Source organism: Opisthocomus hoazin, chromosome 14, assembly GCF_030867145.1.
Source record: "Opisthocomus hoazin isolate bOpiHoa1 chromosome 14, bOpiHoa1.hap1, whole genome shotgun sequence".
Lineage (NCBI taxonomy): Eukaryota > Metazoa > Chordata > Aves > Opisthocomiformes > Opisthocomidae > Opisthocomus > Opisthocomus hoazin.
Window position 1 is genome coordinate 11,596,937 of NC_134427.1, and position 11,219 is coordinate 11,608,155.

The following is an 11,219-nucleotide window of genomic DNA, read 5'->3' on the forward strand; positions in this document are numbered from 1 at the left end:
CCCTGTGGGAGGGTTAGTCAACAGTGTCTTGCCAGCCACTAGACCACCCTAGCTTGTAGCAGAGGAATCGGATCCAAGTCCTGACTGCTCGCCTGCTTCTTTTCCTTCTTCTCCTGCCCTGTGCCTATTCCCCCGGGCACGGGACTCCAGCTGTTCAAAGAGGAGCTCTCCCCCGTGAAGGATGGGGTGAAAGTGGTCAATGATCTTGCCCATCAGCTTGCCATCTCAGATGTCCACCTGTCCATGGAGAACTCCCGTACCCTGGAGCAGATCAACACGCACTGGAAGCAGCTGCAGGTGGGAAGGAGTCAGGACCAAGCACTGCAAATAAACCACAGGTGGGAGGACACTGGGGAAGGGCTGTCACTGCTGAGCTTCAGGGATAATAAAGTAAGGCTTGGCATGGCAGGGATGGTGTAGCTGGTGTTCCTGGAAGAGGAGAACATTGGTTCAGTGTGAGGAAAGTGGCTGGTAAATCTGTAGAGGTCTTGAGCAGGAAAAGGCAATGGGAGGAACAAAGGATGTTGTCTGAAGAAAATCAGGATCGGGAGGGGGGGGTGTCAGTACCAGCTGTGGCTTTGTTGATGTCTTGCAAATATGGATACAGGTGAGCTAGAGATGTGACCTGTGCTGCTTCAGCCTGTGGGAGGAGGTGTAGGGAGCTGAGTGGACTGGGGAATGCAAATACCAAGGCAGGCAAGGAACAAAGAAGACCTGGGTGCTGGGGCATGCCTGAGTCCATCCACAAGACTTCTTGAGTGGGGCTTCGATCTGAAATGCCTGGTAGGCTGCCACTGAATTGTTCTGTCCCACTCTCCAGGCCTCCATAAACGAACGCCTGAAGCAGCTCCAGGATGCCCATCGGGACTTTGGACCAGGCTCCCAGCACTTCCTCTCCTGTACGTGAACAGGTCCTGCTGGATTCCTGCTGTGAGGCTGTCTCTGCAGAGTGTCTTAGCATGGGCTGTGGCACAGGAGAATGGGGTGCAGAGTCCTGTTGCTAAGCCCAGAGCCACGCACACAGCTAGAAAAGGGCCCAGGCCAGTGCCTGGTGCACAGGAACATGAGCAGAAGGCATCTCCCAAAGTTAGTGGTGCATTGCCTCACCTTGTGGGACCAAGGGTGGGGCATGAGTGTTCTGTTTCAGAGCAAAGAGCTGTGACATTTGCAGCAACAGCTCCCAGGTGATACTGGGACTGTGCCAGCCTCAGAGACTGGGTGGGCAGGACAACAGATGGCAGAAAAAGGCAGTCCCCCATATCCCGTGTTAGTCATTCAGAGGCCAAAAATGAGCACGTTAAGGAGGTTTTCATTCTTGTGGCGAGGCAGAGAGATGCTGTTCCTACACAGCTGAGCTGCTGCTGGCTTACACCTTTCAGACCTGAAAAGGATGGGCAGCAGATTGTGCTCCAGAGTCTGGGGTCTGTCCTCAGAAGTGCTGAGCCCTGCAAGGTTTCCAGATGCCAGTGGGGTTTGTTGGCCTGTGTTTCTCTGCAGACCAAGTCCTCCTATCCGAAAGGAAGAGCAACTTTCCCAGTTGCTGGAATTGATAAGCTGCCTGTGACAAGGGAAAACAGCTGAGGGTCATACAAGGGCTTTTGTCCTCTAGACAACAAACACAGGGTGGCAGGCAACAGGTATGGGATGTGTCCTCATCTTCCTGAGATACTGCAGCTGTCACACAGAGCATGAGTAATGGGAACAGCAGATGCTGCGAGTGCCCAAGCCTGGCCAAAACAGGCACTGCTCTGTGTGTGTGCCGAAATCCCAGCTGCTGTGAGCCCTGCCTGCTGGTGACCACAGCATTCCTTGTCAGGAAGTGTCTTCTCCCGAGTTCTGAGCTCAGCCAGATTCAGAGCCCCTGTCTCAAGGGAGGCAAGATACCTCTGACAAGACCAGCAGTCTTGTGCCTCTCTTATAGGCAGCATCCCCTTGCCCACTCCAACATCTGCAGTTGGTGATTTGGGAAGGCACAGCCTCTTCAGAAACACCCACCTGGTGGGACAGTCCTGCTGGGCTCTCATCAGAAGCAGCATCAACCTAAAGGAGCATTTGGTGTTGATTTGACATCTGTGTTTCTCTCCTTGCAGCCTCTGTCCAGGTACCCTGGGAGAGAGCCATTTCCCCCAACAAAGTGCCATACTACATCAAGTGAGTGTGCTCGCAACCGCAGGTCTTCTCTGGCCCAGTGGGAACAGGAGTTGGGGATCAATTCGGAGTAGGGGACAGTGAGCAGACTGGTCTGAGCACTGATCTCCAGCAAAGCATGTTGCCCCCAACCTGGCAAAGCCATGCTTTCCCTGCCAGCTGAGATGTCCCAGAGGAGAGGGGATGCTGGCTGGAAGGAGGAGGGGCTGGCAGCAAGTGGGGGCATCCTTCTGTGGGCATCCTCCATGCTGCTGTGGCTGGGGAGCGTGCTCACTGGGGTGCAGCTGCCCCAGTGTCTGCAGGCACTGGGGGACTTGTTCTCAGGGGCAGCTGAGTCCTTTTTTTAATCTCTCATGGCAGCTGCCTAATTCCCAGGTTGACTCATGGTTTCTTTCTATTTTCCTTCCAGCCACCAGGCCCAGACAACATGCTGGGACCACCCGAAGATGACGGAGTTGTACCAGACGCTGGGTAAGGAGGCTGCCACAAAACCATTCAAGTAGCATCCGCCTTTCTGTAGCATGGGGTGCTGTGAGAGGTTTCCCCAGCCCACCTGCTCCCCTCGGTGGCCCAGGGCCCCCCAAAGCAATGGGGTGCCACCCTCTGTCAGGCTCTGCCTGTCCTCCTCCCGCACACACTCTGCTTCTGCTGGTGGGGCTGGTGTCTGGGAACTGCAACTGCTGCTTCCTGCCCTGGAGATAAGGATGTCGAGCTGCGGTTTTATTCTTCTTTTCCTGTGTTATCGCAGCGGATTTGAATAACATCAAGTTCTCAGCGTACCGGACGGCTATGAAACTACGACGGGTGCAAAAAGCCCTGCGACGTGAGTGTGGGAAGTATTTCCCTCCTGCTGGGTCTCCCTCTATAAAGGCATTAAACTAACACAAGCTTTTATCAGCACATCAAAGGCAGGAGTCTACCAGGGGACAGGTAGCTGAGGGCGAGAAGAGCTAGGAAGATGAGCCAGTGGCTGGAAAGCTGAGCAAATCCACCAGTGAGGTGTCTGTGTCAGTGCCTTTCTTTGCAGGCTTAGGGTGGAAATACCTCAAGGGCAGGTGTTATTCAGAGGGATTTGAGAGCAAAGTGGTCCAGCTCAGAGTTATAAAGCTGTGGGATTGGGCAGGGGCTCACCCAGGAGCTCCAAGGGAGCCAGGAGAAGCCAAAGGTGTACCTGAGAGCAGAAATCAGCCTCACTGGCAAGGGCAGAGGGGACTTCACTAATTAAAGAGGAGGAAGGAAGCCAATAAACCCAACTTCTGCACTGTTGGTAAAACTCCAGTTAGAATGAGGATTAATAGCCAAGTGAATATGATGCTATAGGAGTTTGACACGAGGTGTGGCACTCTGAGGGGAAGCTGCTCCTCTGAAACTGTTGAGGAGTTTCTGGGGCAATCAGCAAGCAGGTGGACAGGAATCTGATAGATGCGGCATCCTTGGCTGCTGGAGAGCTTTCGGCAAGGCCTCTCACCTAAAGCTCTGTCAAAATTAAACAGGGGCAGGATGAGGGAACGCCTGCTCCTGAATTAGTCATTCCCGACAGGGAGGAGACACAGCCAGGTGGCAATGGGATCCTAGGCAGACCTGTGCTCCTTGATGTCTTGTGAAAGGCCTGGAAGAAGGCAATGGGTGAGGGGAGGTTTGGTACTCGGGGAGTTGAACCCTGGCTGCAGAGCAGTTTCATGACACTGTGGTGACCAGGCTGTCCCATATCCGGGGACATTCAGGGCTGATGTAGTGCCAAATGGAGGCAAGCAGCAGTCAGCTTTCATCACCCTGCAAAAAAGTCCCTGCAGCAGCTGCCACAGAAACAGCAGGTATGGTGAGGAAAAGGGCAGAGAGCAAAGCAGAGCCCTTTCATGTGCTTCTTGTGCATCTTTGGTCTGCCGTCTCTTGCATCTCACATGCTGCACTGCTGCCTTCTTCCCAGCCTAGAAAGGATGTGGAAGAATGTGAAGAAGTGCTTCTTCAAGATGTACTTGAGCAGGGCGAGGAGTCTGCCAAGGCAGCTTCCCCATGATGAGAGAGGTTTGGTGGAGTGAGTGACCATGTAGGAAAGAGGCAGTGTGGGACATGTCAGAGCCATATGCAGTTTTGGGCAGTGTGGATGCAAAGGTGAGCAGGAGCGATACCCACAGGCGTGTGAATTGGGGGTCCCCAGTGCAAATGTCATCATCTTTGACAGGAGAGAGGGAAGGACTTTTCCACAGAGTGAAGTTACAGTGTGGTAATGGCACATGACCCCCTGGGCACTGGGAATGTAAATGGTCTCAGAAATGGAAAGACTTTCAGGAAAGAAAGATTGCTGGCTGCTTAACACCATAGCACATACAACCTGCAGCCATAGAAATCTGAAAGCAAGGTAGCTAAGGCAGCCCATGCTGTCCTAGCCCTGTTTTAGGTTTGTGCCTCGACACCTGCTGTCAGTCAGAGCTGGAGACAGGACTGCTCCACCTCTAGGCAGCTGCTCATACGGTCTGTGTGGCTCTGTGCTCCCTCACCTCCCCACGCCTGTCCCGCAGGGTCCTGGCACATGCAGAGGCTGGATTTGGGTTCCTGTGGCTCCGCACAGAGCCTTTCATGGGTAGCGTTTTTGTGGCCATGGCTGGCCACAGCAGCAGGGAAAGGAGGTCACAGAATGGTGGTTCAAGTTGCTGTGGGTGGAGATGTGGGTATTTTGGGAGGGGTTTATGCATGGGAGAGCAATTCTGGAATCTGTGTCCATCCTGCCAGCATCTTCCCCATTCCAGTGGGGCTGAGACTGCCTCAGGTCAGGGCAGCTCTGTGTCTCCTTCTTCTTGGTTCTCACCTCTCCCGTTTTCTTCTCTGCCTCTGATCCCTCCGCCTGGGCTTTCTGCGCAGTGGACATGGTGACCCTGGCCACGGCCTTGGAAATCTTCAGTGAGCATGACCTTCAGCCCAGCGACCGGGCAATGGATGTGGTGGAGGTCATCCACTGCCTGACTGCCCTCTATGAGAGGCTGGAGGAGGAGCGAGGCATCCTGGTGAATGTGCCGCTCTGTGTGGACATGAGCCTCAACTGGCTGCTGAATGTCTTCGACAGGTACCAGCCTCTGAGCATCCCCCTGAGCTGTGGGGCTTCCATGCTTGGAAGGAAACGTCTGTGCTGCTCTTCCAGCTGGCAGTGCTGAAAAAAGGCCTTGGCTGCTAGTGAGGGGGCTGCCTGGCACAGGCTTGCCTTGCTGACCCCCCTGCATAAAAAAAAAGAAAACAAAACCAAACAAACTCCAAAACATTTGCAAACCTGTGCAATATCTCGCCTTGCAGTGGCCGCAGTGGGAAGATGAGGGCTCTCTCCTTCAAGACGGGCATTGCATGTCTGTGCGGGACAGAGGTCAAGGAGAAGTTTCAGTGTGAGTCCCCTGTCTCCCTCCCCAGAGCCTGGTGTGGAGTAACCTGGGGAATGTGGGAGTGTTTTTATGTCCCAGCTTAACCCTTCTTTGCCCAGAAAGAGCAGAGAAACAGCTTTGCTGCAGTGACTAATCTGCTTGCATTGCCACCTCTCCCTCCCTCCCTCCCTACCCAAGCCTACGCCACCTAAATTAGGAGGCGTTTTAGCAGACTGGTGCTGCAGTGATCTTGCTCGCATGGCACTGTAAGGAACAGTGCAGAGAAGGCAAACAGGCAACAGCTGTCCAGTGCTCCCCAGAAGGAAAAAAAAGTGGGTGTGCATGGCTGGGTAGTAGGTTTCAAACAAATTAAAGGGAGCCCCTTATTTCACTTATTTTCAACTATGGTTCTCTGTCATGGGATACGGTGGGGAGGTTAACATAGGAAGAACCAAGGGGTTAAATAAAGGGATTGGGCAGATTCATAGAGGACAGGCCAGCTATGGCTGTTTAGGAAGTGATATATGTAACCTCTGTCTCAAGAAGACTCTAAACTCCTGGTTATTGGGAGCTGGAAGGCCACTGGTAAAGGTTATTTAATCATAGCTCAGGTTTTCCCTCTTATTTGAGCTCCTGGCCGGAGACAGGCAGCAGAGCCCCTGGTCTGATCCACACACTGCTCCCTCGTGCATGCATCCTGCCCAGTGTGCCGGGATGTCAGCTGTGTCTCTAACGGGGACGTATGTCCGTCCTGCCAGCAGATCTCTTCAGCCAAGTGGCGAACGCCGGGGGACTGTGTGACCAGCGGCACCTTGGCGTCCTGCTCCATGAGGCCATCCAGGTCCCGCGCCAGCTGGGGGAGGTGGCGGCATTCGGGGGCAGCAACGTGGAGCCCAGCGTCCGCAGCTGCTTCCGCTTTGTGAGTAGGGTGCCATGGTCCGTGCCATCCCCTCTGCAGCATCTGTGGCAGGGAGAGCCTCCCAGAGGTGGCAAGGAGCTTGCACCCCATCACAGCTGGGTTCCAGCTCTGAGCAGCCCCTTCCTTTCCCCTCCCCAGAGCAACGGAAAGCCCACCATTGAGGTATCCCAGTTCCTGGAGTGGGCCAACCTGGAGCCACAGTCCATGGTGTGGCTGGCCGTGCTGCACCGGGTGACGATGGCTGAGCAGGTGAAGCACCAGACCAAGTGCTCCGTCTGCCGGCAGTGCCCCATCAAGGGCTTCAGGTAGGGGTTGTGAGATGGGAACCTGGCCCCCAAGAGAATTGCATGGTGTCCTGCAGGAGGGAGCTGAATTTGCTTTGTGCTGTTGGGGGAACCTAGAGCTCTGCAGCAGCAGTGTTTCAGGCAGGTCAGACTAGGTGACAGCGGAGGGGAAAGAGCAGGATGCTTTTCTGGGGTCTTCAGCCATCAGCACTGTGGTTTCAGTGGGGTGCAAGAACAACACAGACCACCTCTGTCCCCTGCTGAGCTCTCCTTGGGCTCCAAAATGATGTGTTTTTGCTTACCCTCACTGCCTCCCTATCGCCTCTTGATCTCTCCAGGTATCGGAGCCTGAAGCAGTTCAATGTGGATATCTGCCAGACTTGCTTCCTCACCGGGCGAGCCAGCAAGGGCAACAAGCTGCACTACCCCATCATGGAGTACTACACCCCGGTATAGGGCTGGGCTGGGAGGGTCTTGGCTCGGAGCAGGTCCCTATCAACAGCAGCAGCCTTGCAATGGTTAGGCTGGTGCAGCCCCAGAAGTGGATCCCTTGTATTTTTTTTGTTCCACTCCACGTGTTGGAGGTTGCCTGTGTCCCTGCTATTCTGGGGCTTGTGGTGAGGAAGATGCATGGCATCCACCAGTGCCCAGCTTGGCTTGTGCCAGGCCCCATGCCAGGTTGACAGACCTGCCGTGTGTCCTCCTTGTTTCCTCAGTTGTGTCTGCCTCTTCCTCAGTGGAACTTGTGCCCAGCCTGAAGGGACTTCTTTCCTTCAGATGCTCTCCTGTGGTCCCTCACTTTTCATTAAGCTGCACCTTTGTAATGTTTGTGTCTCTGCAGACCACTTCCAGTGAGAACATGAGAGACTTTGCCACGACGCTGAAGAACAAGTTTCGGTCCAAGCAGTACTTCAGCAAGCACCCGCAGAGAGGTTACCTGCCTGTCCAGTCTGTACTTGAGGCTGAATTCTCTGAGACGTGAGTTGGCTGTTCCTTTCAACCCTGCCTGATATGCTGGCCCCACAGATGGAAGCAGCATCTCAACTGCAAGATAGAGCTCCCATGGGAGGGCTGGAGGGGGCACTCTCTCTGGAGCTGCTAGTTCTTGGAGAAGCAGAGATTTCGGTCTCCCTCGCCAGCCTGTCCCTGGCTCTTCTCAGCCCACATGAGAGCAGGGCAGCCTCTCCAAGCCCTAGCTTTAAGTGAGGACTGCCAAGCCTTGCTCACCAGTGTGCTTCTCTTCCAGACCAGCCTCCTCCCCCATGTTACCACACGCTGACACCCACTCCCGGATCGAGCACTTTGCCAGCAGGTATCACCACTGGGCACTGCTGTCATGCCAGAGCACGGAGCATGACTCCAATGGGTGTGGAGGGGTTTCGGGGCAGACGCATGGTGAGCTCCTGCTGCCTGCAGCCCCCTTCATACCTCCCAGCATGCTGGCTGCAGTGGTTCAGGCTGCAGTGCTGTTGGGAAGATGTAGCTGCAGGGCCAGGCACACCTGCCTGCACCACTTTGGTCCTGCCTGGAATGTGACTTATGCCACGCAAACTGGCAGCAGATACCACGCATTTGACAGCAGATGTCTTAGTGATGAAGCAGCCTCCATGTACCCTTCCGCTTTTCACAATATGAGCTGCTGCTTGGATTTTCACCAGGCAGATCCCTCAATGCCTTGCTCTGCCTGTGTGCTCACCAGTGCTGCTTGCACACATCCCATTGCTGCTGCCTTATGGATGGTAATGCCTCTGCCCTCACCATGGAGCGAGGCAGAGCGGGGACCAAAGGAGCACAGGGAGCCCATAGCTCAGGCCCTAGGCTGGAGACGGTACGCTTTCACCCCTTTCCTTTGCTTAGGGGAGAGGAGGCTGAGCCAGCTGCATGGCAGCAGCCCTTTATTCCAGTGACTGTCGCCCCAGAGCAGCAGTGTCTTTTGTTTTCTAAAAAGGCAAAACTCTCTAGAGCCTGTAAAGAAGGGCAAACTGGTGCAGGCCAGCTGGTAGGCCCTGCCAGAGAGGGGTCTTGCAGGGGTTGCCATAAATAGGGTGCATTGAGTAGACATTCAGGGTGTCTCTGACCATATCTCAACCAGTTTCTCTTTCCTCCAGGCTTGCAGAAATGGAAAGCCAGAACTGTTCCTTCTTCAATGACAGCCTATCCCCTGATGATAGCTTGTGAGTTCTGTCTTCTTTCCCTTCTCCTCACCTCCTGCTGAGTCAGGGCTCCTGTGGCTCCATCCCTGCCTGGCCAGAGCACAGAAATGCTTTCCTTCCCAGCTCCTTTGAGTCTGAGGCTCTTAGGGACCCCCATCTACCCAGGGATGCTGAGCCATTTCTGAGCTCTAGACCTGGAGCAGCCAGAACAAGCTCCCATATGAAACCAGCTCCCTCCAGGCTGTCCTTCTCCAAGGGCACACAAATCCTGTGAGACCTCACTAAGGTGTTTCTCCACCTCCTGCAACAGGGACGAGGACCAGTACCTGCTGCGCCATTCCAGCCCCATCACCGACAGAGAGCCTGGGGGCAGCCAGCATGTTCCAGGAAGCCTCAACATGGATGACAAGGGAAACCTGGAGCGAATCCTAGCCCACCTAGAGGATGAAAACAGGTAGGGCCATGGGCAACTCTTAAAGTGAGGTTTATAGCCTAAGGGAAAGGGGCTGGAGAAGCCTGGCAGAGCTCAGAGTGGAGGCAGAGAATAGCTGCTGGGGCTGGAGGTGGGGATCGGAGGAGATGAGTGGGCTGGTTTGGAGGGTGTCTAGGCTGAGCCCTAAAACCTTCATGGGAGCACTCGGTGCAGGTGTGTTCTCCAAGGAAGGGAGAAGACTCTGTTCCCCAAAATGTTCCTGCCCCCATCCCCGGAACCTGTACCCCTCCTGAACCCCAAACTGGTTGAAGTGAGTCTCGTGCACTGCTATCTCTCTTGTCCTTGAGCTCCCCACAAACAGTGATGGTGCTGCTCTGGACCACATGAGGTTGAGGGTCTGGGCGGGACAGCTCAGCTCAGGAGGAGGTGATGCTTTCCCTGCCCTTGTTCTCAGTCTTTTAGGAAGCAGTTACATGTCTTTTTGTAAACCGCCCAAGGGGGTCAGAGCTGCAAGCAGGCCACCCTGCAGTGCAGGAACAAAATCTGGGAGTGTCCTGGTCCTCAAGCTTCACACGTGGCAAAGCCTCCAGGGGTCTTCTGGCCATCCCCAGTGTGAAGCTGCTGCGTGTTTCCAGCAGTCTCTAGAAAGCAGAGCAGTGATGCTGACCTAGGCTATCTTGCAGGATCCTCCAGGGAGAGCTAAGACGTTTGAAATGGCAGCATGATGAAGCAGTGGAGTCTCCAACCTTGGCTACAGGCTCCCCTGAATCGGTGCAAGACCTACGTAATGATGAGCTCCTGGCAGAAGCACGAATCCTCCGGCAGCACAAGAGCCGCCTGGAGACCCGCATGCAGATCCTGGAGGACCACAACAAGCAGCTGGAGTCCCAGTTGCACCGGCTGAGGGAGCTGCTGCTGCAGGTATTCTCAGAGCAAGGATCTGGAGAAGCCCATTCTTGGGGTGGGCTTTGCCATAACGGAGCTAGGGCAGCGGCAGAAAGGGATGGTCAGAAGCGGAAGAACAAGGGTAGAGGATCATGACACCCCCACTTCTCTCTTCAGCCTCCAGCAGAGTCAGATGGCAATGGTTCAGCAGCCTCTTCCTTGGCTTCATCTCCACATCAGTCTGAAGGCAGCCAGGCAAAGGAGAAAGAGCACAACACCCCTGACACCGAAGCTGCAGGTGAGGATTGGGGTTGAGGCTGAGCTCTCGGTCCCACTCCCTTAGTTCAATACTGCAGGAAGCTGCCTACGCCCTGCCATCCTTCAGAGATGCTGGCCGGCGATGCGGTTTGCCCAGAGAGCCTGCTCCCCCCTACCCCATTTTTCCCCACTGTAGATGATGTGGAAGCCAAAACCCAGGAAGTCAGCATGTGCCTGGAAGACATCATGGAGAAGCTGCGGAGCGCCTTCCCCAACTCTCGAGGTACTCGAGTGAAATCTCCCTCTCTGGCCTCTTACTGCTCCCTCAGATGAGGTTTTCCCCATGGAGCCCTGCCCCAATCCCAGCTTCCCTGCGACGGCTGATCCCCTGCAGTGCCTATAGCCAAGAGCTATGCTGCCGCGGTGCTGCTGGGACTGGTGTGTGGCCTGGGTGCAGAGAGGTTGAGGAGGAGGTTTCACATCTGCAAGGAGAGGCGATCAGAGCTGCCAAGAGTATGGACCAACTAGATCCCCCCCAGAAGAGCTGCAAGGCAGCCTTCTGCCCTGCTTGGGACCCTGCACGCCACGGGGCTTCCCACTGTGAAGATGGACATGTCTGCCAGCATCGAGTTTGCAGTGATCACCTTGAGCCACCTCCTCGCCTTGTCCTGTCCAGACCCCTCTCCAGGAGAGACTGAGGCCCCTGTTACCTGGCAAGATGGAAGCAATGGTGCGAGGTCTCCTAGCTGCTCATGGATGGCTCTTCCCAGCAGGGGTGGGGACTGGGGGATG

At 55.1% G+C, this 11,219-nt stretch overlaps 1 protein-coding gene across 5 annotated transcripts in view; it reads left to right on the forward strand.

Moving 5' to 3' along the window:
* DRP2 (dystrophin related protein 2) overlaps window positions 1–11,219 on the forward strand; it is a 31,423-nt gene that overhangs the window by 17,753 nt on the left and 2,451 nt on the right. For 4 of the 5 annotated variants that reach the window (XM_075435640.1, XM_075435643.1, XM_075435644.1 and 1 more), the window contains 17 exons: window positions 151–297; window positions 821–899; window positions 2,091–2,151; window positions 2,558–2,619; window positions 2,897–2,971; window positions 5,008–5,209; window positions 5,434–5,519; window positions 6,257–6,414; window positions 6,553–6,719; window positions 7,037–7,148; window positions 7,540–7,676; window positions 7,945–8,010; window positions 8,807–8,872; window positions 9,162–9,305; window positions 9,968–10,205; window positions 10,347–10,467; window positions 10,624–11,108. In XM_075435640.1, the coding sequence (XP_075291755.1) occupies window positions 151–297; window positions 821–899; window positions 2,091–2,151; window positions 2,558–2,619; window positions 2,897–2,971; window positions 5,008–5,209; window positions 5,434–5,519; window positions 6,257–6,414; window positions 6,553–6,719; window positions 7,037–7,148; window positions 7,540–7,676; window positions 7,945–8,010; window positions 8,807–8,872; window positions 9,162–9,305; window positions 9,968–10,205; window positions 10,347–10,467; window positions 10,624–10,760 (2,058 nt within the window). In that variant the 3' untranslated portion in view covers window positions 10,761–11,108. Of the gene's footprint in view, window positions 1–150; window positions 298–820; window positions 900–2,090; window positions 2,152–2,557; window positions 2,620–2,896; window positions 2,972–5,007; window positions 5,210–5,433; window positions 5,520–6,256; window positions 6,415–6,552; window positions 6,720–7,036; window positions 7,149–7,539; window positions 7,677–7,944; window positions 8,011–8,806; window positions 8,873–9,161; window positions 9,306–9,967; window positions 10,206–10,346; window positions 10,468–10,623; window positions 11,109–11,219 lie in introns of those variants that run through there. The other variant, XM_075435641.1, reaches the window with a different exon arrangement.